At 37.4% G+C, this 23,284-nt stretch overlaps 2 protein-coding genes, 1 long non-coding RNA gene and 1 pseudogene across 6 annotated transcripts; 3 read left to right on the top strand and 1 right to left on the bottom strand.

The window, feature by feature from the left end:
• Positions 1-307: 307 nt before the first annotated feature.
• Positions 308-4,220, bottom strand: LOC113112745 (coiled-coil-helix-coiled-coil-helix domain-containing protein 1-like). Its single transcript, XM_026278577.1, has 3 exons — positions 3,919-4,220; positions 1,795-1,907; positions 308-831 (listed from the first exon to the last, which is right to left on the bottom strand). The coding sequence occupies exons 1-3, from the start codon at positions 4,079-4,081 to the stop codon at positions 727-729; spliced, it is 381 nt and encodes a 126-aa protein (XP_026134362.1). The 5' UTR covers positions 4,082-4,220; the 3' UTR covers positions 308-726.
• Positions 4,221-8,750: 4,530 nt separating this feature from the next.
• Positions 8,751-10,086, top strand: LOC113112749 (uncharacterized). Its single transcript, XR_003293479.1, has 3 exons — positions 8,751-9,045; positions 9,650-9,755; positions 9,945-10,086. It is a non-coding gene; the product is annotated as an uncharacterized LOC113112749 (long non-coding RNA).
• Positions 10,087-11,357: 1,271 nt separating this feature from the next.
• Positions 11,358-12,608, top strand: LOC113113257 (rap1 GTPase-GDP dissociation stimulator 1-like; annotated as a pseudogene).
• Positions 12,609-15,733: 3,125 nt separating this feature from the next.
• Positions 15,734-22,329, top strand: LOC113112738 (uncharacterized). Of its 4 annotated transcripts, none has more exons than XM_026278565.1 (3): positions 15,734-16,073; positions 17,586-18,066; positions 19,731-22,329. In XM_026278565.1, the coding sequence occupies exon 3, from the start codon at positions 19,741-19,743 to the stop codon at positions 21,100-21,102; it is 1,362 nt and encodes a 453-aa protein (XP_026134350.1). In that variant the 5' UTR covers positions 15,734-16,073; positions 17,586-18,066; positions 19,731-19,740; the 3' UTR covers positions 21,103-22,329. The 4 variants fall into 4 exon arrangements, with proteins under 4 accessions (XP_026134350.1, XP_026134349.1, XP_026134352.1 ...); XM_026278564.1 differs by having other exon boundaries at positions 17,365-18,066; XM_026278566.1 differs by lacking the exon at positions 15,734-16,073 and adding an exon at positions 17,261-17,434.
• The last annotated feature ends 955 nt before the right edge of the window (positions 22,330-23,284 follow it).

Raw genomic sequence — 23,284 nt, 5'->3', positions numbered from 1 at the left:
CACCGAGTACTTCTCCCTTGATCTCCATTTTCTGATAACTGAAAATGGCGGAGACTAATTATACTTTGGACACAGCATGAAACAGGACAAAGAAGAAAAAAAAAAGTAAAATAAATAAACTGCTGGGTTTAACAGGTCACACACTACTCAGCTATGCAGGGAAGATTTAGAAAAGTAATACCAAAAACCCATACGATAGCATTCAGATTATCCAAGAAGTAACATTGCTATAGTCAAACATCAATAACATAAATTACTAAATTATTAAATGAGACACTTCACTCAAAAATGAAAAGTCTATCATCATTTATTCATCCTCACATCATTACAAACCTGTATGACTTTCTTTCATCTGCTGAACACAAAAGAAGACATGAAGATGAGCACAGGGTGACACATTTTATTTTTTGGGCGAACTATCCCTTTAAGGGACCAGTGTTTGTTCCCTTGTACTGTCTTGATGCGATGACCTACAAGAGTGCAGTAATGTAATAATCACCAAAAGTGCCTTCACAGCCTTGCAAATGCAGTTAATTTGCTTTTGTGAGCATCCGCTGATGTGCTTTTGGCAGACTTCATTGGGTGTTCATTGTTTTTTTTAGGAACACGTTCCACACCTCATTCTCATCAAATGCCCGGCTCAGACATATACTCAGACTAAAGTCCCCATCTATACAGCTCAGACAATAAAAGTGTCCATTCTTTGACCAATCTGTGTTACTGGTCCTAGATCTCACTGCTCTGGTTGGGAAATCGTTTTAATAAGGTGTTGGCTTCTTTAGGCAAAAGTCGACCCTGGGTTCCCTGCTTTGCTTTAGCCTTGTTCTGCGCCTGTAAGAAGTGAAATTAGAAAACAAATGTTAAATAAAAATAACTGTTGCATGCACTTTATTCCTATTCAAAGTCTTTAAGATAAGTCATTCCAGCCAGCTTTGAAGCTGTAGAGGACACACTAACAGAAACATGATGTACGAGGATGCCATAAACAGCAAACTGCACTGCAAAGATGAAAATGTGTTCGCCTTAACCTGGCAGAGAAAATCTATCTGGTTGTTCATCCTAATTGCCCATTTCTGTTTATTCATTAAAACCATGGTAATTAAAGGGATAGTTCAACCAAAAATGAAAATTCTGTTATTGATAATTCACCCTCATTTCGTTCAAAACCTTTAAGACTTTCATTAATCCTCGGAACACAGATTAAGTTATTTTTTATTAAATCTGAGAGCCCTGCATAGAAAGCAACAGAACTACTATGTTCAAGGCCCAGAAAGGTAGTAAGGACATCAATAAAATAGTGAACCATCTCTGGTTCAACCGTAATGAAGCTACTAGAATATTTTGTTCTTATTTTGAATTTTCTTATTTTTATTTGAGTGCAAAGAAAACAAAAATAACTATTTTATTCAAAAACTCTTCACTTCTTCGTCAATCTTCGCCGCCATTCATGAGATTACCATGATTAAAGTCATTATTTTTCATTTCTATGCACACAAAAAGTATTCTCGTAGCTTCATAACACTATGGTTAAACCACTGTTGTCACACAGACTATTTTAACAATGTCCTATACCTTTTTGTGCTTTGAATGTGTCAGTTGCTTTGCTGTCTATGCAGGGTCAGAAAGCTCTAGGATTCAATCGAAAATATCTTCATTTGTGTTCAGAACAGAAGATAAATGAAGGTCTTACAGGTTTGGAATGACATGAGGGGGAAATTTAACTTTAAGGATGTTAAAACTGCTATCAGCAGGCTGTTTTTTTTTCCAGAGGATTTCCTGAGGACTGCGAGTTACCTTTTCAACACATGTATAGAAGACTGAGACTTCTTTAGAGCAGACTGTGTTGTTGAAGTCATTCTGTTTCCAGCAAGCCATCAGCAATGACATTTCCGTTACACATGTGGCCTCTGTAACAAAGAGTGTTTTTCAACATGTAAGAGTTTAGCAAAACAATGCATTACAAAAGCCCTTCCAAGTTACCTTAAAAAGCAAACCAGCGTCACTTGTATTTTCCTTCCCATTTAGAGAAGAAAAAATTATTTTAGTGCATGCAGGCAGGTCATTTTACTTTAGCAAATCAGTTACTTTTAAAATTGAGAACGAGTGACACCACTGAATGTATTAATGAATGTATAAGTGCTAAATGTATCTTTATGCTTAAAAATATATATTTTGTTTAATTGAACTACAGCTGACTTTAGTTGTTATTAAAACTGTAGTTAGATATAAATCTGAGATTGTTTTCTAGCGAGCACAATGTTTAAACAAAAGCCTTAAGCATCAAATTTTATAAAATAATTTCCAAGGCCTCTAAATGATTAACATGATCAAAACTTTGCTGGAAAACCTGTTCTAAACAATCTACAACATGCCTGATTTTAGCAAGTCCTTTTACGAATTCTAAAAACGTCCAATTTCAGGTGGTGCTACAAATCATTTTGCTATAAAATCTTTAACAACTTATATAAACTACATTTAATAACAGCTTTTATACTGTATTTAATATTTCAAGATGAACATTCACTGGAATAAAGATGTACAGGTCCTTCTCAAAAAATTATCATATTGTGATAAAAGTTCATTATTTTCCATAATGATAAAAATTAAACTTTCATATATTTTAGATTCATTGCACACCAACTGAAATATTTCAGGTCTTTTATTGTTTTAATACTGAAGATTTTGGCATACAGCTCATGAAAACCCCAAATTCCTATCTCAAAAAATTAGCATATCATGAAAAGGTTCTCTAAACGAGCTATTAACCTAATAATCTGAATCAACTAATTAACTCTAAACACCTGCAAAAGATTCCTGAGGCTTTTAAAAACTCCCAGCCTGGTTCATTACTCAAAACCGCAATCATGGGTAAGACTGCCGACCTGACTGCTGTCCAAAGGCCATCATTGACACCCTCAAGCGAGAGGGTAAGACACGAAAGAAATTTCGTAACGAATAGGCTGTTCCCAGAGTGCTGTATCAAGGCACCTCAGTGGGAAGTCTGTGGGAAGGAAAAAGTGTGGCAAAAAACGCTGCACAACGAGAAGAGGTGACCGGACCCTGAGGAAGATTGTGGAGAAGAACCGATTCCAGACTTTGCGGGACCTGCGGAAGCAGTGGACTGAGTCTGGAGTAGAAACATCCAGAGCCACCGTGCACAGGCGTGTGCAGGAAATGGGCTACAGGTGCCGCATTCCCCAGGTCAAGCCACTTTTGAACCAGAAACAGCGGCAGAAGCGCCTCACCTGGGCTACAGAGAAGCAGCACTGGACTGTTGCTCAGTGGTCCAAAGTACTTTTTTCGGATGAAAGCAAATTTTGCATGTCATTCGGAAATCAAGGTGCCAGAGTCTGGAGGAAGACTGGGGAGAAGGAAATGCCAAAATGCCTGAAGTCGCATTGAAGCAGTCATTTCTGCAAAAGGATTCCTGACCAAGTATTGAGTGCATAACTGAACATAATTATTTGAAGGTTGACTTTTTTTTTCTTTTTTTTTGTATTAAAAACCCTTTTCTTTTATTGGTCGGATGAAATATGCTAATTTTTTGAGGTCGGAATTTTGGGTTTTCATGAGCTGTATGCCAAAATCATCAGTATTAAAACAATAAAATAACTGAAATATTTCAGTTATTTTACAATGAATCTAAAATATATGAAAGTTTAATTTTTATCATTACATTATGGAAAATAATGAACTTTTATCAAAATATGCTATTCTTTTGAGAAAGACCTGTATTTGCACATCACTCCAGCATCATTGTATTGCCGTGCATTATACATTATATAAGTAAATTCTGTAACCGTTTCTATCTAAAGCAGGTCAGTAGAAGAAGCCAAAAAAATAAATAAAAAATAGCAGACACCCAACAGTTTATCCGCACATACATTTTCAAAGAAATAAACAGTCCTAACTCCTAACCTCCTTTCCTGAGTTTGCGGCTGGCGACTTCACTCTTCAGCGCCAGAGGTTTGATGGGTCTCAGCGCGGGTTTTCCACTCTGTCTGCTCAACAGTCGAGCAACCTTCTCTTGAATCACAGATACACTCATCGCCTTTATATAATGTCTCCCGAGACGGTACATTAAACTCGAAATAAGAAAGAAACGGAGCCTAGTAATAGAATATGGAATGACTTAAATGTCATTGCCGAGTACTTATTTCACGCCCTCATGAGTAAGTCGCCATTTTCTGTCGGAAAGCGATCTCTACCTGTTGCTATAGTTACCGCTGCCGAGTCCTGACATTGTCGTAAAAGGATCCTGAGCAGTGTTTCATTTGCATGATTCAAGTTTGTACTTCAGTTATTATGAGCTATTTTATGAAAACTAATTTTATTCATACACAATCCAGACCTAATTATACTGGGAATGCGGTCAAATCTAGTGAAAATCAGGGTTGTTTCTAAGGCTGCTTCAACTTGAATTTGAATTTCAACTCATGAAATTAATGGAAAGCAAGTCTTCAATTTCTGAAATTTGCTGAGACCTAGTGCAAACTTAAGGATGAACTAATTTACTTTTAACAAGGACATGTGCTTGTAAAGCTCAGGACAGGATGCCTTTAGGTGATGCAGGTTTTCCAGTAAAAGTTTTACTCAGGACATGTTTACACACTTAAGACACAGCAGAGGCCTGTGAGGTCGCCAAACTAGCCACAACAGACCAAGATGAAAACTATTGTTTATCATTACCATTTTTACCTCCTTAAATTTCCAGTAGGCTACTCTAAAAGACAAATGTACATTAAGAAAAACCAACGCTTGCCTTTCTCCCCCAAATCAGGTCATTCAGATTAGATATTAAGCTGATTAAGAAACATTGTTGCATGGAAATGACCGAATGTAACACCACAAAAATGTCTTGATGCTGTTAATCGCTGCTTACATGAAAATCCTTGAAATTGTGAAATGTTTTTCACTTTAAATTAATGGGGCTTATCAAACGGAAACTCACCGTATGTACACAGCTCCAGTCACAGTATAAGCATACAGAGACAAAGTTGTAATGACCATGTAGTTTTCTCTTCTACTCTGCAGTAAAATCAGACCAGCATATGATAGATTTTGATGGATTGGCTTGCTTACCATAAGTCATGCCATAGTGGAGAGATAAGAATTTGCAGTTTGCGTCCAAATGTTAATAAGGGACCTTTAAGTGAATATAAAGTTTTTTTGTTTGTTTATTTGAAAAAAATAACAATTTTGATAATTGTTCACCTGTCTTTCCCCACCTTCAGCGCATTGTTACAGCCTATTAAGTCCAACTGGTCCATGCATTCCATGGCAGCTTGTCCTCATATCTGCTCTGGTATTCTGACTTTGTCTCTACTTGATTGTAACAGGGCTACCTTGAGTTTTCAGCCACCTGGAACAAATATCAGGATCATAAACTGGCTGATTTGGGAAGATTGGGAAGTTTCCCTGGAACGTTCAGGACTGTTTATAATTTGTAAAATTATTCCATTTCAGGATTTCCTGTTAGCAATGTTTAACTCTGAGGTAAATAACAAATCATGACCTAAAGACAAGTTAAAACACAACATGTAGAGTGCGGAAATGAAATTAAATATTTTTTTATAAAATGAATCAAATTGCAGCACAAGTGAAGCTCCGATTTCAGCTGCAGTGTTGTTTATCTGTATCGTTTTTTCACTTGCCAGCAGAATGTGTTGGCATGGACAATACCTAAGAAACAAAGACTGCCCCTCCCTGAACTTTGACCTTTCCTGCTCCTGTTTGCTTGATGGAACTAAATTAAGTTAATTATTTTTGGTGAGAATGTGTTTTCTCTCAAGCTCTCAATTATAAATCATTCCTCCAAACAATTTATTTCAAGCTTCATTCAACAAGCCTGACAAAGCTCCTTTTTTTCCTCTCAAAACCAGGGCTATTGGACTGTGAACACATCGATAGCTCAGTTTGTGTCAGGACTTCAGTGCCATTTGCTCTCTTAGGAAAATCCCTTTTCTGATCTAATTGCTTCTAGAAAAAGGTGGTCGATAAATATAGACCTTCAGATTCAAGTATATTTTTGCACTAGGAAATACGTTTGGAAAGTCTAAACTATGAACACCTCAGTGCACAGTTGGGGCCCGTATAAAACTAAAAGGATAATCTATGACCACATTAATCAGTAAAAAAATGCTACTTTCTGAACTATTTATTCAATTTAACCATGTTTCCCTTTATCTTTTTCTCTTTTTAGTCAGCTGTGCTTGCTCAATGAATTGCATAAACTGAACAAACATACCAACTCGAGGTCATGACATTCTCCTTCCTCGTTGCACTGAATATTTGTTCCCCTACACTGTACTGCTCTGTAAGGCGACCCGGTAACCTGTAAGAATGCAGATAGATCTCCTTTGAGACTCTCTTTCATCGCATGATCCCGCCAAATATCTTGACTAGTTAAAGCATATTAGCGAGACCGAATGACTCAAACGATAATTAATTAATCCAAGCCTATCATAGAGTCAGAGTTAGGCGACGATGCAACACATTTGGTCATGGATTATATTCAGTGATAATATGGAAAAGAATAGCCAAGGTTACTGTGGGAATCAAGCTATTCAAATTTCTCAGATCAGTAAAAATCTCTCACTCTAATTTTAGAACGAGTTTAATGGTTGTCAGCCGCTATGTAACGTGATGTGGAAGAAGAATGGAAGGTTTAACATAATAACATTAAACTCTGTATAATTTACAGTGGGGGAAAAGGAATTAGCGATGACTTTGAGGCTTAAGTTTTATTTGTCAATAGAGGAATAAAACAAAATTAAATAATCATTTTCAGCTTATAGAATTTTGAATTAAAAAAAGAAAGTGACCCACCAAAAATTGTGTAATAGTTTACTTATTAAGTCTGATCATGCTTTTGTCTTGCATTCTCTTATTTTAATTTCTCTTAGTTAATGTCACAGGTTCCACCATGATGTTAATTCTTAATTTTATATTGTCAGATTTTATACATTTCTACAGTTCTAATGGAAATCATAAATATAGTTTTCTGGTTTAGTATTTTATATTCAATGAGACATTCCCTGGGGAGAGTAGAAGCACCCTGAGTGTATGATGATGATGAATTATTAATGATAAGTCACGGTGCGGGCCTTTTTCTCAGATGGCATGTTACATGCCACAGACACACGGGTTCTCCGTCCAGACCCCCATCTGCCAAACAAGGGCATTCTTGAAGCTCAGGGACAGTACATGCACACAGAAACTGTACAAAAACGACGTGTACTGTAAATACATGCCAAATTTTTTATGTAAGACTTTTCATGAACTGTCTGTAAGAAAAGAAAGCTGTTTGAAGCAAAAGTGCCCATAAATGTGATTAATATTGGCATCAAATATCATATAAAGAGCAAACCTTTGTAAATGGGTTTGCAGTTGTTCCATGGTGGCTTAAGTTGTGCTTCTCACATGATAATTTTAATTACATTTACCATAATAGTCTGGTGGGTAACAGATGAAATCCATAACTCCGGTCATAAGTGTCACACGATCCTTCTAATATGCTCATTTGATGCTCAAAAAACATTTATTATTATTATCAATGTTGAAAACAGTCTTGCTTCTAAATGTTTTTGTGGAAATGGTGATACATTTTTGGTCCACTGTCACTTTCAATGAATTTCATGCATCCTTGCTGAATAAAAGTATACATTTCTTTAAAATGACCTAGTGTGGCGTTTGTATTTTTGCTCTAACCCTTGTTCTCCTGACTCAGATTTATTAGCAGGAAAGCCTCATGTGTCAGTAGACCCAGTGTTTTAGCAGATGAGCTCCCTGATTGTTTTCTGCTGGTGTGTTTGGCCTGTTTGGATTTGGCGGAGCTGTTATAAGAAAAATTTCAATCACTTACATGTGCCTGTAGAAGCCTTTGAAACTAAAGATACACGAGTGCAATGAATGGTGTCTCATCTGTGCATGTTTAAGTGACAATGTGTTATTTTGGTGACAAATAATGCTTAAAATATGCTAATTATAATGTGAAAAATATCATTTTTATCATTTAAACTAAAGCACGTTCACGTATATCTAGTTATATAATCACAGCAAGTCTGGATAACTGATCAATCTGTGATCATTGACATTTTTATCAAGCCAAATTCTTTTTAGAGTCATCAAACAAAGCTCCATTTTCTTCTTAACTGGTTTGACTAGATTGACCGCCTCATACTGCCACCTGCTGCAAACCATTATATGGAAATTATGAAGAAATTACTCTGGGAGCTCTTTGTGGGTCTAAAGCTGCTGTGAGGAGGTGCTGTATTGAAGCAGGTCTGGTGACCACATTAGTGCCTTTACTGAACAGCCCAGACCAGGACCAGCTCCTGCACACGGGCAGAGCAATTGGACGTATCTGCTTTGAAAATAGTGAGTGCATTGGAGCAGGATAGCGGGAGTCACGCTGATCGTATTTCTCACCAACACTCTTGTTGTGTCTCCAGCTGGCTACACAATTCCACTTATCTTCTTAGTTTCCATTCTAACAGTTTTCTTTCTATACCACAGAGTTAATTTGAATGTCAGGATCTTGAATCTGTTGAATCCTTTAACTTCTTGAACATGCAGTTCTTCTAGAAAGCAACAACACTCTTGTCCAGGTCTATGTTGAATTTCATATTCTGGTTGCTGTCCCTCTGGTTGGTTATGCTTTCTATGATCAGTCCTATAAGTAAAAATGTCCTTTACCTAACAAGTTGCTGTAAATATGAAGTTATAATATAAATATTATGCTCTTGTTTAGTTGAGGCTTGGCTTTCGACAGGCTGAAATTGAGTATTCATTACACACATTCAGGATTAAGTAAATTACCACTCATTCCCTGTGGACTTTTCTCCATTATATTCTCACATCTTGGCCGTCTGTGCTTGTGTGCCCACTCACCCGTCCCCTCTCTCTCTCTCTCAGCTGTTCAGCAGACACAGCTGGTGGAGAGTGGTGTAATCCCCAGGATGGTGGCCATAATGCAACAGTTTCCTGAGAATGACCCGCTGGTAAACGTCTGCCTGCTGGCACTCTGCAACCTTGCTGATGTGGGTAAGACAAGAATAGATAGCATGGAAGCTTTAAAATCTTGTGATAAATAATAAAAACACATAATAAAAGCACTAACTGACTCGACATTATCACACTGAGTCGTGATACACCAGCTTTAAAATTCTGGTGCATACTTATGTATGTATGCATTTATTTATTTATATATATGCAATGCATGACTATTTATTCATTTATTTATTTATCGACTGGTATTTAAAAAAGAATCTAGAAATTCATCTAGATCTACATCTACATTTCTCTAAAATGAATCTTTTTTCAATACTAAAAGTGAATTTAGGCATCACAACATCATCATAATGTACTATTATGAACAAATGGTTATAAATTTTGAGATTTTCCATTGATTAAATTTAACATTTTTTAAAGATAACCATTAAGTGAGCATTTGGGAATAAAGCATGCACAATAACATAATACTGGTCAATATGTCTATACCGAAATATACAATAACCAATATGCTACCGATATATTGTGCATTTGCAAGATTGAGGGAGTCTTGTTTTCATAACCACACCATTCTCAGTTATTCGTATTTAAAGAAGCATTAAGGTATTTTTTTCCTCATAATATTTCTAATATCTAGTGACTGATTGTGGTGGTGGAGGTCTTGACCTATCAGCTGAAGCGGGCACCAGATGCAGAACACCGGCATCTCATACTAGAGGTTCTTGGGTCACTGGGAGAAATTGGTGAGTAGCATAATATTCAAACCAGATCTATACGTGAACCTGAATCATACAACATTATTCATATAGTGCTCTTAGGTTGAAATTTTGACTCGGTCACTGTTCTATGTGATGTTGTCTAGAAGTGAACTAAAAATAAACTTGTGCATGTCCTTGCAAATCCCTTTGTGACAGCATGTTGATGTATTTTAGATGCTCTGAAACTGCAGTTTGTGGAACAGGCGTGCCCGGGGCGCTCTCTGAAATGATTCGAACTCTTCAGGGTGGCTCTGACACACATGACCTCTGCAGCATAAAAGTGGGCTTAAACCTCATAGTGACCCTGCTACTCAGAGGTACGTCTCTCTCCATTACTTCACCACTTACATCATATTAAAATAGAATTTATTTTACACTATTTGATCATGAATCCATTAGATTAGGGAGTCAAATAAAAATATCAACAATGCAGTGGAAGAGTAGTGCTATTCTATTTGTTACAGATGAGTCAATGCAGAAGTGTTTTGGGGAAGGGACGGGGATGGTGTATCAGGATGTCCTCTCCTGGTTGCACTTATCAAATACTGAGCTGCAGTTGTCAGGAGCCCTGGCCATTGTGAACTTTGCCAGAAATGGTGAGGAGATAAATATGGAGCTGTTGTGAAGAACGATAAAGTTTTTGTCTGAAATGATCTCTCAAACGTTATTGCAGTTAAAATGACTGATAATAGTTTTCTCTCTTTTTTTAGTTCTTAGACAGCAACTGTGTAAAGATGTTGGAATTAGGAGTTGTTCCTTGTATTCTGGACAGAGGGAGATGTATCTGTGCAGCACGCTGGCCTCAGTGCACTTAGAAATCTTGCCATTCCAGGTTCTGCTTTTCTTTTCAGTATATGCTGTATAAAAGTCAGTTCACATTTTTTTATGTGAAAGTGTCTTATGCTTAAGTAGCTTCCAATAAGGTGCGTATGTTGGAGGATGGAGTCACTGAGAGGATCAGGACCCTTTTGCGCACTGACATGCCCCCCGTCCAGTTCAAACTGCTGGGCACTTTGCGCTTGACGAAAACTGCATTTATGTAAATTTTTGGTTCACAGATTAAAGAGACTAGTTTGCATAAACTTATCAAATGAACTTACATTTCTCCATAGGTTTCTATGGAGAAAAGTCACTCTTAAATGCATAAAGACTGAATAAGTGGGACAGTCCCAGTGGTAGTAAAAAAGTACAATTTGGCTGTTTAAGATGAGTGCATGACAAACAACATGTTGTAATTTTTAAACAAAAGCTTTGCTAAACTACACAATTACCTGCCAAATGAATATGATGGCTCATGAATTAACATTTCTCCTTACAAAGGGTACAAAGAGGCTGTAATTTCCAGCCCTTCAGTGAAGTGTTATTTTAGATACCCTTGTATTCAGACAAAAGGCCTGCAACGGCTTTGACACACTAAATTACTGTCTGCTCTCCAGTTATTATTTCCCTTACCAAAGGTGATCTGAGTAATTAAATAAAAAGGTAAACAAATCTGCAAAAGTATCTCTTTTTTTATTTGTATATTAAATGATCAACACTTATTTTATTTAGCATGCATTCTCTCTTCGTTCCCCTCTCCCCCTTTATGTAGAGGAAGCAGCTTCAGTTTTAGGGAAGGATGAACTTCTGTTAGCATGGGTGATGTATCAGGTGTCAGAGGCGAGGCCAACCGTCTACTAGCAGCTCTTATAAGACACAGCCGAAACCCTGTGAGTTTTAGACACACAGAGTATGTGTATTGCTCCTGTTTATATAAAATATCCCCCTCTGTTGTCTTTAAAGGAAGTCATCCACACTGTGATTAAAGCAGACGGAGTCCAACATCTCATCTCAATGGCAACCAGTGAGCACGTCATCATGCAGAATGAGGCTTTAGTCGCTTTGGCCATTGCCTCAGCAATAGACATTGGTAAGACTATATGAACAGAATGTAAAACCACCCTTGACTTTTAAAGATATGCATTTCTACATAAATCTGCAGACCCAGATATATAAATTGTGATAAACCCTGATAGGAAATGGAGAAGAATGGCATTTGGAAAAGGCAGATTCGATGTCAAGTTGGTTGCGTCAAAAGCTAAATCAACCTTCTGTACTCTCAACACCCTTAATGTGTCTTAATGTAATTTTATTTGGCTCAACCAGAAAACAGTGGTCAAAGTTAGTAAGTTTAAATAGCCATAGTGCAAACAGACCTTCCAGGAAACATGTGCCACTTTCTCTTCTGTGCAGAGGCAGTCCAAGAACCATTTCAGGATTCAGATCTCCTTCCCACCTTGCAGCATATGCTAGATGACCCTCTTGTGGCCTTGGAGGTCAAATTTAACAATTTAGGACTTATCTGCAGCCTTGCCAACTCTAGTCAGTACCTCAAAAAAACCCACTGTGGAACACCCAAAGACTGAACATTACTCTTTACCACCTTCTTTTTCTCCTACAGGCATGTTAAGGGAGAAGATAACGTCACACACACACACACACACACACACACACACAGTTACTCCATCTAGCTTGGCATGTAGTCAGACCAAAGCAATATAAATTTACCCCACTCACTTCGGAGACTATTTCATCATCCAAAGTAGGAAGAAGTTAGTTTGTCCATAATGGATGTCATTTTTTGTCAGCTGTCCCAGGAACAGGAACATTTGGGAGGCAGACCATCCATCAGGCATCATTAATAAACATGCTGCCTCAGAAACAAGTATTCAGTGTGTTCAGTGCTAAATAACTTGTACAAACATGCAGTTTTACTCTCGATGGACCTCCACTGTAAGAGCACTAGCAAAGCTGCTGTATCTATCGATGAGCTTGCTGTCTATCCATGGAAATCAATTAATAACAAACATTTCATTTGTTATGTTGCATACCACTATATCGCACTGCTCTTAATATGACTAGTGTCATATTTGTCTTGTGGTTTCTTTTATCAGAGCACATTAACACTGCTGAAGTGATATTTAATCTTAAAGTTCTATAAATATATATATTTTTAGAAAAGAGTAATTATGCATTGGGTTGTAACATCTATTTTCATATCATAGCTGCCTTACTACTTTAGTTTTCTGGTGTAGGGCTTTTAAATTTAGATTTTTTTGATCATGTTGATCATTTATTTCTTGCTAGCCATGAGCACAGAACTGAATCTCCATATCATGAAAGCAATAGTCAGAAACATATCTTGCACAGTTCTTTAGATTCCTAAGTCTAAATAAAAAAAGCAATCCTCATTGATAACTCTAGCAGTGTTGTGTAAATACTGTATTTGTGTTTGCATCTTTGTATCCATGTCTTAATGTTTGTTTGGTCAATTTCTGTCAAGGTCAGACTCCAGATGATCGACAAAACAGAGCAGTTTTAGTGCTAATGTGTCAGTGGAAGTAATGTTTTGAACCATGTTTGTGAGTTTGTGGCCTGTAAATTTCCAGAGACAAATGGCCTGAGGGCAAAGACAGACTTTTCAGATTCAACAAGCTGAATTTGTGAGGTGGCTCAGCCGCGGCCAATAAGAAGGCTTCATGCAGCACCAAAGACCACTGCGCTCTTCACAGCTTGACAAAAAGCACAAACTCTGTGCGTAATTCATAGCTGCACTAATGGATGTTGATTACATTTTTAAATAGACTATTTTTGTGAGTAAGCTGTATGGTGTAGCAGAGCATCTTGTTTCTGGCAATAAAGAAAAACTAAAGCACAGATTGCCTGTTTTTTTTTTTTTCCTCTTATGCTCACCAAGGCTACACTTATTTGATCAAATACAGAAAAAAAGCCTGTAATATTGTGAAATAAAGTTTTTGAACAGTCATTACTCCAGTGTCACATGATCCTTCAGAAATCATTCAAATATGCTGATTTATTATCAATGTTGGAAACAGTTGTGCGCCATAATATTCAGAACATGTGATACTATGGATTCTTTGATGAATAAAAAGTAAAAAATAACTGTATTAAATTCAATATAGATATATTTTCTAACAATATAAATCTTTGTCATCACTTTTTCTCAAAACACCTTCACACAATAAAAAATTTCTTAGAAAAAAAAAAAGCTGGTTCTAAATTTTTGGTAGTGTATTGTATATAGCGGACACACACACACCCACACTCAACACACACACACACCCACACAAACACACACTTAATAATATTTCTTCCTTTAATTATATGACTCTATGAAATGATATCATAAGAAGAGTTATACATGGATGATGTAGAAACAAAAATGACATCACATTCTCCATTTTTGGCACTTTTTTGATAGTGACCCAACTGCCAGCAATCATTTAAGCAGTCGTCTTCTATATGACCACTAGATGGAGACAATAGAAACACTAGTTTGACCAAAAGGCAAGCTGTCATTGCAATAAATTAACACTTGTTTGCAGCACAGCTCTTTTCTTCAGTCTAAGGAAGCAAACCTTCATTATCTTAATAAAGAAAAAGCTGGGAAATCAGTAATTATCACTTTGCTGTGTAATTTCATGCCAATTACTAGCTACAATCCAATTATTTGTCATCCAATCCCTTAATTAACTTGTGTAATGAAGCTGTATCTATCAAACGTTCAGATGGCCTTTACTTGCTATACTTGAATGTAGGCAGTTGATTCATATGACAAATGATTAAGGTGGCTCTTTCTCCTTCTGTGTAAATGATTGCATTAAACACGTTGGGCATGTTTTGCAGAAATTGTGCCAAGTGAAACATATGGGTAGTCTCCGCAGGAGATTGGTATAACAGGCCACATGCCCAGAGTTCATCCTCTCTCATCTGTCCACATTACACAAGCCACAGCACCCAGCTGAGCCTGATCAGTGTGTCCCTCCATCATCCACTGAGTGGACCTCCACCTCCTAGCAATAGCTCACTAAATAACGGAAAAATACTACAGAAGTCAGTGGCATTATTCAAAATATATTCTGTTGTGCTCAACAGAAGAAAGAAACTCATACAGGATTGGAACAAGTAGAGGGTGAGTAAATGATTTTCATCTATTGGTGAACTAACCCTTTAAGTTGCAGCCACAATTACTGATGCTCGGCAAATATCATTATTGGTGGCACACACACAGTACATTCAGTCAGTGCATGGAATGTGTCTGGCAAAATGATTGTCCCATTATTCTGTCTAGTATTCATTTACCAACCAACAATGCTCAAGTTCAAGCTGGTCATGACATTTCGCTGCTACTTCATCTTTGGTTGGTTTGGATCACTTTATAATATTTCATATCATAATGTTAAAACTTCAAACATTGGCTTTTGTTGACACCCTCATGTAAGTTATACTGTGCAGTCCCTCAGTGACCCAGCAGAGTAACTTTTTAAAATAAGATTTCCTTATTCATTTTCTCACTTTTATTAATGGTATTCTGTTTCTTTTTGCATAAACCTTTTTAAGACATACTTTAAATTACAACTTTAAATTACAACAGCTGGGTTGGTTTTTCTCTCCTTGTGATTGATAACAGGTTTGAATGAACACTGCACTGCTGCTTTCAAGAATGCTTCAAAGATTATAATGTCAGAATCTATGTATCTCAGCATCATAATCAATGCTTGCTGTTGTGGAACATTACAGCGGGAACTTTAAAGATTACAGACCATGCAGAGGTTAATCTGCTGATCCTGCAGCATTATCAACTTCAAAAAGAAAGCAAAATTGATGCAGAAGAGAGAAAAACATAAAAGGACACTTTGATCTTTGGTTATTGATCAGTCCATTGGATCTGCACATCTAATCTCTACCGCCTTTATGAAAAAAATGACAGATTTATGGCTTCTATAATCTCCTTCAAATCGACAGTTATGCTTGATGCATCAGTGTTCTTTATATATTGCAGTACAAATACTGTCATTGTTCTGCTGTATCAGCATCTGATTGAATAAACAGCAGTATGGCTATTGCAAAAAAATATCCTTTGCTTAAGTGGTGAACTAATACATTTAAATGAGTTTGCCATTACAGCAGCACAAATCTATAATGTTCCTGAAACTGGATAGGGAGCGTCAGCACTGACTCAATTGATCTAGGGGTCGTATTGACAGTTTAACATCCAAAGGTGAGAATGTAAACATGCCGATGTGGGTGTGACTGGAGTTTAGGTAGGCGTGTGAATAGTGGACAGGAACAAATGCTCTGGGGAAGAGACAGGGAACAATAGTGCCCTTTGGAACAGGCATGACTCATGCATGAAGGACTATCTTTCATAAGAGAGAGTTCAGAGTCCCATTAAAGGACACCTGAGAAAGGAACAAAAAAACTCACCCAGGACCACCAAAGCACTGATCTCAGCTATGCCAGGTCAGTAGAAAATGATCATTGTCAGTGTAAACGATTATTTAGCAAAAGGAGAAAATTAAGTGATAATCCTTATAATATGTAACTGTGTTTAACCACTGGACCTGCTTTAAATGACTTTGGAGCTCCAGTCAATGATTTAGTTTTTGTAATGTTTCAGATTATTTTGTTACTTTCTGCCAGATGTAAAAAGCATTTAACGGCCAGCACTTTCTCTGTTCATTTGCAAGTAAGTGGGGTGGGTGCACTTACTTTAATTACAAAGATCAGCAATGGAAGGATTTTTTTATGAATATTAGGGGTCAGGTGGGTCTTCTCCTGCTCTATTTATTTATTTTTGACCATACACTGTAGAATTCTTATGCAAAATGTATATATTTATACATAAATACTACATGTGTTTGCTAAAAAAAAAAAAAAAATCAAGATATACAGCGACTCCCTTTTTTGTTTTTCTGTCATCTTCTATTTTGTAAAGGTGCATATTATTGTGGTATTATTTCTCTTCCTGTCTCGTTTAATCAGTAAAAAGTTAATTTTTCTCATACTGAGTCACTGAATGGCTGTCAGCAGTTTCTTTGTTTATTAGACACAGCTACATTGCTTAACCTTGTTCTTATCTTTTGCCCTTCATTGCCGGGCCAGCAGTGTTTTCTTATCAACAATGCAGCTCAGAATGCACTCTCTGAGCATGTAGCGGCTATCCTTCGACGTCTTACAAAGCAGAATTTGAAACTCTTTGTAAATAAGGTCAGATCGCCCATTTTTCTGCACAGCTTGGTATTGCGATGTTGTTAATGTTAATAATGCGAGTTATCAATAAACCCTCAAAATTGTGTCAGCAGCACAAGCAAAGCCCAATTTCATTTAGAAAAATGGCCACATCATTCGTGGCCACATCCGTCTTTAAGCATCAATCCTTATAACAAGACTGATGATTGGTGTCAGATTCTTTGTGGCTTGTTCTCTCTCATGGTCCATTTCTGTATTTAATCTGTGTGCTTCTGGCCACACCCCTGTCCAGATGTTGAGTAGATAGATATATAGATTTCAAAGAGGGTGCTAAGTAATATTTCCTCTGTTAACTAGAAAAGAAGTAATAAACTGGTGAATGAACTGTTGAATGAAATATCTGTCCACTGACTCTCCGAGGCACCATTGTTCATTATTCACACTTAAACTGCAGTGATCCCTTTATAGCATGTGTACATACAGAGAGACAATATGAAATATCACTGTATTACAAATAAAAGAAGATTCATCTCAGCCCCATTGAGAAATGTTGTTTCCATAGCAACAGGGGAAGAACGATGGTTAAGCCAGAGAGACCTAGAGAGGGAGTGCACTTCTTTATAAAGGAAGAGGTAAAATACAGAAACACGTTTCCACTGTGTTTGTGTGTGTATGCATGGTCACAACAGACAGTGAGGGCAGTTCAAGACGACAGAGAGCTGGCTGTCCATCCACTGATTTCCTTCACATTCATTCAAGTGTTTCCCCTTTATTTTCTGTCAGATGCATGAAGGGGCATCAATGCCGGCGGCTTAACCACCTCCTCATCTCCATATTCTCCTCCTCCTCTCAATATCCAATCTCCTTCAGCGCTCCACCACATCACACATACAGTCTTTCCCCACAACACCCACACAAACACAGGCACGCACATTCCCTCTCCATTCTCTCTCTCTCATACACTCCCTCCTGCCTAGAGATCTGAAGATGTGACTGAGGCTGGTTTGTAATCAGATGAAAGACGAGTATAATGCCGAAGCTCCCTCCATCTTTTTCACTGCTGGAGCGGGGATGCTGAAGGAGAGGACAAGGGCCAGGATGGTGACGTGTGACTGAGAGATCTGTGCTGACGGAGATTCTGCCTTTATAAGGACCGGGACTGACGCTGTACTTTTGGGAGTCTGGGATGACCACAGAGAGTGGACGGGTGAAGACAGGGCTGAGAGGACATCACAGGGAGCTTCATCTGTGACTGGGACAAAAGGTAAGAATTTCTTCTGAAAAAAAATTGTCTGCCGTTATTTTTGTTGTGTGTGTGTGTGCGGATGGGTTTAGATGCACAGGATGGAGTTCTCACCTTGACAGGTATTACTGGATTTAATGGAAGAAAGATGCACTCGGGCATTTAATGAATTAATAATAAAAGGCTGTTTCATCCCACTGTGTCTAACTAGCACATTCCTTTCATGTGTGACATAGAACTTAATATGATTTATGAAAGAGACTTTATCTATAAACAAAATTTTAATATGAACATTCAGATTTCTAATTTAAATACTGAACATATATTAATGTTATTTCCGATGTTTGATACAGATCTTTTTTTCTTTTTGCTATAGATTATTTTCTCACTTGTTGACAATATTATATAAAACCAAAGCAAGGGCTGGAATAATGTGGAAAACAGCCTTTTTGACCCGCTTTAAGAAATATGTAACAAAATTACCAAAAGGTTTTGTTTTGGTTGCTGGTTCTTCAGAATGTGTATGCTGTTAGGACAACAACATATCCATTTCTGTCACTGGTGGAGTTTTGGTTCCTTGCTTCGCCTAGGCTTGCTTAGTTGGGGAAACAATTACAGGAAACATTGTTGACTTGACTGCACAGACACTATTGGAAAAGAACTGAATCAACAATGAACTGATTGGTTCTACTGGTCCCTTGCATTATCAGAACATGTTTTTCCGGTTTAACACTGTAATGCTGCTTTGACACAATACTGTACAAAGTCCTATATAAATAAAGGTGACTTGACTTGACTTGATATTGTAATGGATGCACATAGGGACTATAGAGGGAAATGTCATGTGGGACCCATGTTGAGACCCTTATCGGTAGAACTAGTTGACATACCAGACTTTCTACCTGCCCCGCCCCTGCAAGCCTAAGACGAACAGGTAGTTTTGCCAAAAACTCACAGTATTAGTCCAGCCTGAGTCTGACAAAAAGTTAAAAGGTTTTTGCAATTTAAATATCTATTTTGATATATTTTAAACTGTAATTTATTCTTGTGATTAATAATCAGCAGCCATTAATCCAGTGTCACATGACTCATGAACTAAACTAAAATGTTGCTGATTTGCTGCTCAATCATTTCTAATTATTATCAATGGTGAAAACAGCTGTGTCACTTAATATTTTTGTGCAAACCATCATCCATTTTTTAGAAGGTTTAAAAGAACAGCATTTATTTAAATAGAAATTTTTAGTTACATTTTACTGTCACTTTTTAAAAATAAATGTAATTTTGTATTTATATATTTTATAAAAAAAAAAAAAAAAAAAAAAATACAATTCCAGCCCATGTTTTATTCAAGACTTTTCACATTAACAAGATTTTGTTAACACTTTAAGTTGATGGTCCCCTTTAGACATGTAGATATAAGACACTGTAACGTCAACTACCACTCATTAGAGTATTATTTTTTATCTCCGCAACAGACATTCTTCTGAATAAAGTGACTCTGCAAGTATATGCCAACTTACTCTACTAACCATAACCATCACCTTACAGGCTGCTAACAATCTAGTAATGACAGTGCTAATGAGAGTTAGTTGACATGTAGTTGTAAAGTTACGTAGTCAACATAATTTCTAAAATAGATAATCAAAATAAAGTTTAACCAACACTTTTTCCCCCCATTCCAGCAGATATTCAATGGCAGAGGCTGGGCACACTGTGTCAATCCCATCAGGGGACACAATCCCCTCAGACCCTATTGTCACAGTTGAGTGCGGTTCAGCAGAGGTGAAGCCTGAAGATGCACCCCTGAAGAGCTCCAATGAAGCATCATACTCCTCAAAAGACCTCAAGGATGGCAGCCAGGTTGATCAACATGATGCAAGGGGTCACGGTATTGCTGAGACCCACATGTCTGACGATGTGTGTTTACAGTCACTGAGCGATCAGAATAAACATACATGTAGCTGTTCACTGACAGTGCACGGGGAACATGTCTTATCTCCTCACAAGGACCTTAAAGAGCACAGTCTGTTATCAATACAGAAAAGCCACTCAGACAGCTTGCAGATTTTTAAAGAGGCTGACGCTTCTCCTCTCTACTGTGAAACGGATGCGTCTTTTTGCCAAGGACGAGACCAGGATGTTTGTATGCAGTCATTTCCTTCTTTAGTGTGTAAACAGGCCATGCCGCTTCAGCAGAGCAATACTATGACCACGTCCACCAGAGCAGGAAGCAGTGGATCGGCCAGCCCAACTCAACCAGCCAAACATGGCTTCATTCAGATCTGTGAAGTCACTCCAGCGTCCACCTGCCCCAAATTCAAAGAAGCTGGTTGTTGTAACACACACTTCCCCAACGGAGCTGTCGAGGACACTTTTGCGGCATATTGCCACCCGCAACCAATTCCTGCTCCGGCGCAGCTGCTTCCGCACTTAGTAGGAATGGAGGAGAGCTACAAGGGCCAAGTATCAGCAGGCAACCTGCTCGCTCTCCCTCGGCTCATATCTTCCGTCAGTGAGACCGGATTGGACGGTAAGCGACTCCTTCGCTGCTGCAATCTGGACTGCTCTTGGCCTGGTCCGTTCCATCCAGTTGGTGCCCAACAGTGGGTGGATGAAAAGACCAAGAGGGAAGTGGGGACCATGACCGCAGAAAAAGAACTGAGAGATGTAGGAGTGCAAGTGGGTCGGGACTATGAGGAGCATCCCCAGCACGTGTTCCCAGAAGTGTGCCTGGTGGAAGAGAAGACAAACGCGAGTGGCAAAGTGGCGTCAAAGAGTCAAAAGTCTCCTGTGAAGGAGGTGAAATGGGATGCGGAGGGCATGACCTGGGAGGTGTACGGAGCCTCAGTTGATCCTGAGGAACTTGGACTTGCGATTCAGAAACATCTGGAGGTACAAATCAAAGAGACTAAGGGAATAGCGGCGAAACTCTCACGCCAGAACACGATAACATCCCAACACAGCTCGGGATCAACCCATAGGAGAAAAAAGGGCTTATTTGGGTTGCTGCGCCGCCCGGGCTGCTGTTCTCGCACCACAGGTGCAGTGGACTAAAGGACCTACATGAATGAGACCCCAAATAGACATTTTAAATACTCTTGGGTATAAATTTGACAGCCAAGAAAAGATTAAAAATAGGGATTTTATTTTCCAAAAGTACTTGTCTTTGTATAACAGAACTGGATAATACATTTCAGAAAAATCATGACTTCCTTTCATTTTTAACACCTCACTTAAATGCTGTAGTAGTTTCCTCAGTGGGTTTAGAACTCTTTTATAATTTATAGAAAGATTGTGGGTTATTTTATAATAGTCAACTGCTCTTTGGTTTTTGTTTTCCATCAGCAAATCATAATGATTATGACTAAGTTCCTGTCTTGCATTAGTCTATGTGGAAACGTCCATTGAATGAACAACTTTTATTGTTTAATTCTGTGGAAGCACTGTGATGGAGGTTTAGAGAATACTGTAACTGTGGCGCTGACTGTGGGTCGAAACATGACAGTAAGACAGACGGTATCACACATATGTGTAAATACTTTTACAAATAAAACACTATTTACAATACAATACCATTCAAAAGTTTGGGGTCTGGCAGGTTTTTTCTTTTTTTAATCTAAATACAATACAACAGTATTATTAAGAATTATTATTCACTGTCACATGATTCTTCAGAAATCAATTTATGCGTTGGTTTGGTGCTCTAGAAATATTTCTTATTAATATCAATGTTAAAAAATGGTTGTGTTACTTAATATTTGTCAGAATTCTTTCATGAATAGAAATTTTAAAAGAACAGCATTTATTTGAAATCTTTTGTAACATTATAAAGGTCTTTACTGTCATTTTGATACATTTTATGCATCCCTGCTGATTAAAAGCATTCATTTCTTTTATGACCCCAAACTTTTAAACAGTAGTGTAAATTAATATTGAATAATAATATTAATAATATGCAGTAAGATAATAGATGTAGCAGGTGATTAATTATTTTAGTCCTTACTTGTCAGTACATTACCAAATATACATATTTCTTAATAATAAAAATTTCTATCAATTTCACATTTACTGAGAAGATTAGCACTGGATTTTCTACAGCATGACATAACTGGTTTTTTGGAAAGGAACAAAGAAAATGAGTCATAATGTATACATAATTTTGACACTTGGGAGTAGAATATGATTTGCTAGCTATTTATCAAAGTAAATTAAATGTCTCACCAGCAGCATTGTTTTTCTCTTTGTCTTCTACTGTAACAATAAATGCAATATAGCAGTTAATTGAATTTGCATTTTGATGTTTTTGTGACTGCATCAAAAGTGACCATGCATGAAAGCTTTCCATATTAACTACAACATGACTTATTTCGTTTTTTTCCTTACTGACTCCTGTTTAGTTGCCCAATTTGGACACTATTTGTGATTCTAGACACAGCTATGAAAAAAAGAAGAATGTAGATTTATATATATATATATATATATATATATATATATATATATATATATATATATATATATATATATATATATATATATATATATATATATATATATATATATATATATGTTTGTTAATGATCAGCAATATATTTACAGGCAAAATGAAAGAATGGAAATGTACGGAAATTAATCCACTGTACATTTACAAAACAACAGTGGGTATAACCTATTCACTGATACACAGACCATTATAGGCCTGTAGCTATTTATTTAGTGTGGTTTCAAAACCTAAAGAGCAGTTCCAGAATATTGGTGTTGGTCTGAGTTGAGACCATCCCCTCGCATCCATACACATTTTTTTAAATCCTGTAATTAACCTTTTTTTTTTTGAAAAGCCTTTAAACAACATATTCATCTAAATGTATTCAGTTGCTTTTCGTACCATTGCACACAGGCAACTTTTTACTACAGCAGCAAACCTGATGAATACACCTGCCATGTTTTAATTCATCTCCAACAGCAGCAGCAGCATCGCACACTACGAGCAGTGCTGCCTTACATAACGCGTGCATTTTATATGATCTCACAAATGATAGTGAGATATCGTGGGATATTCTGTGGACACGGACACAAACCGAGGTAAGTATGCTACCTCGTTATGGCTAAAGATAAAAGTATTTAAATGAATGAACCTGCATAGTGATGCCTGCTGTAGAGCTGTAGCATCCATAAGCCCAATAATACACATAGGACATAGACACAGTCGCGTGAGTCACTGAAACGCCTTGTGTTTGTG

The sequence above is a fragment of the Carassius auratus genome, chromosome 13 (genome assembly GCF_003368295.1).
Source record: "Carassius auratus strain Wakin chromosome 13, ASM336829v1, whole genome shotgun sequence".
NCBI classification, from domain to species: domain Eukaryota; kingdom Metazoa; phylum Chordata; class Actinopteri; order Cypriniformes; family Cyprinidae; genus Carassius; species Carassius auratus.
This window is presented reverse-complemented; position numbering and strand designations above follow the sequence as displayed.

What these genes read in the sequence shown, in the direction of transcription:
- LOC113112745 (XM_026278577.1), bottom strand. Translation starts at nt 4,081, where the DNA reads ATGTACCGTCTCGGGAGACATTATATAAAGGCGATGAGTGTATCTGTG. An exon ending in CCGCAAACTCAGGAAAGGAG is followed by an intron (nt 1,908 to 3,918) that starts GTTAGGAGTTAG and finishes TCTTTGTTACAG; the next exon opens with AGGCCACATGTGTAACGGAA. An exon ending in TCTATACATGTGTTGAAAAG is followed by an intron (nt 832 to 1,794) that starts GTAACTCGCAGT and finishes CACTTCTTACAG; the next exon opens with GCGCAGAACAAGGCTAAAGC.
- LOC113112738 (XM_026278565.1), top strand. Translation starts at nt 19,741, where the DNA reads ATGGCAGAGGCTGGGCACACTGTGTCAATCCCATCAGGGGACACAATC.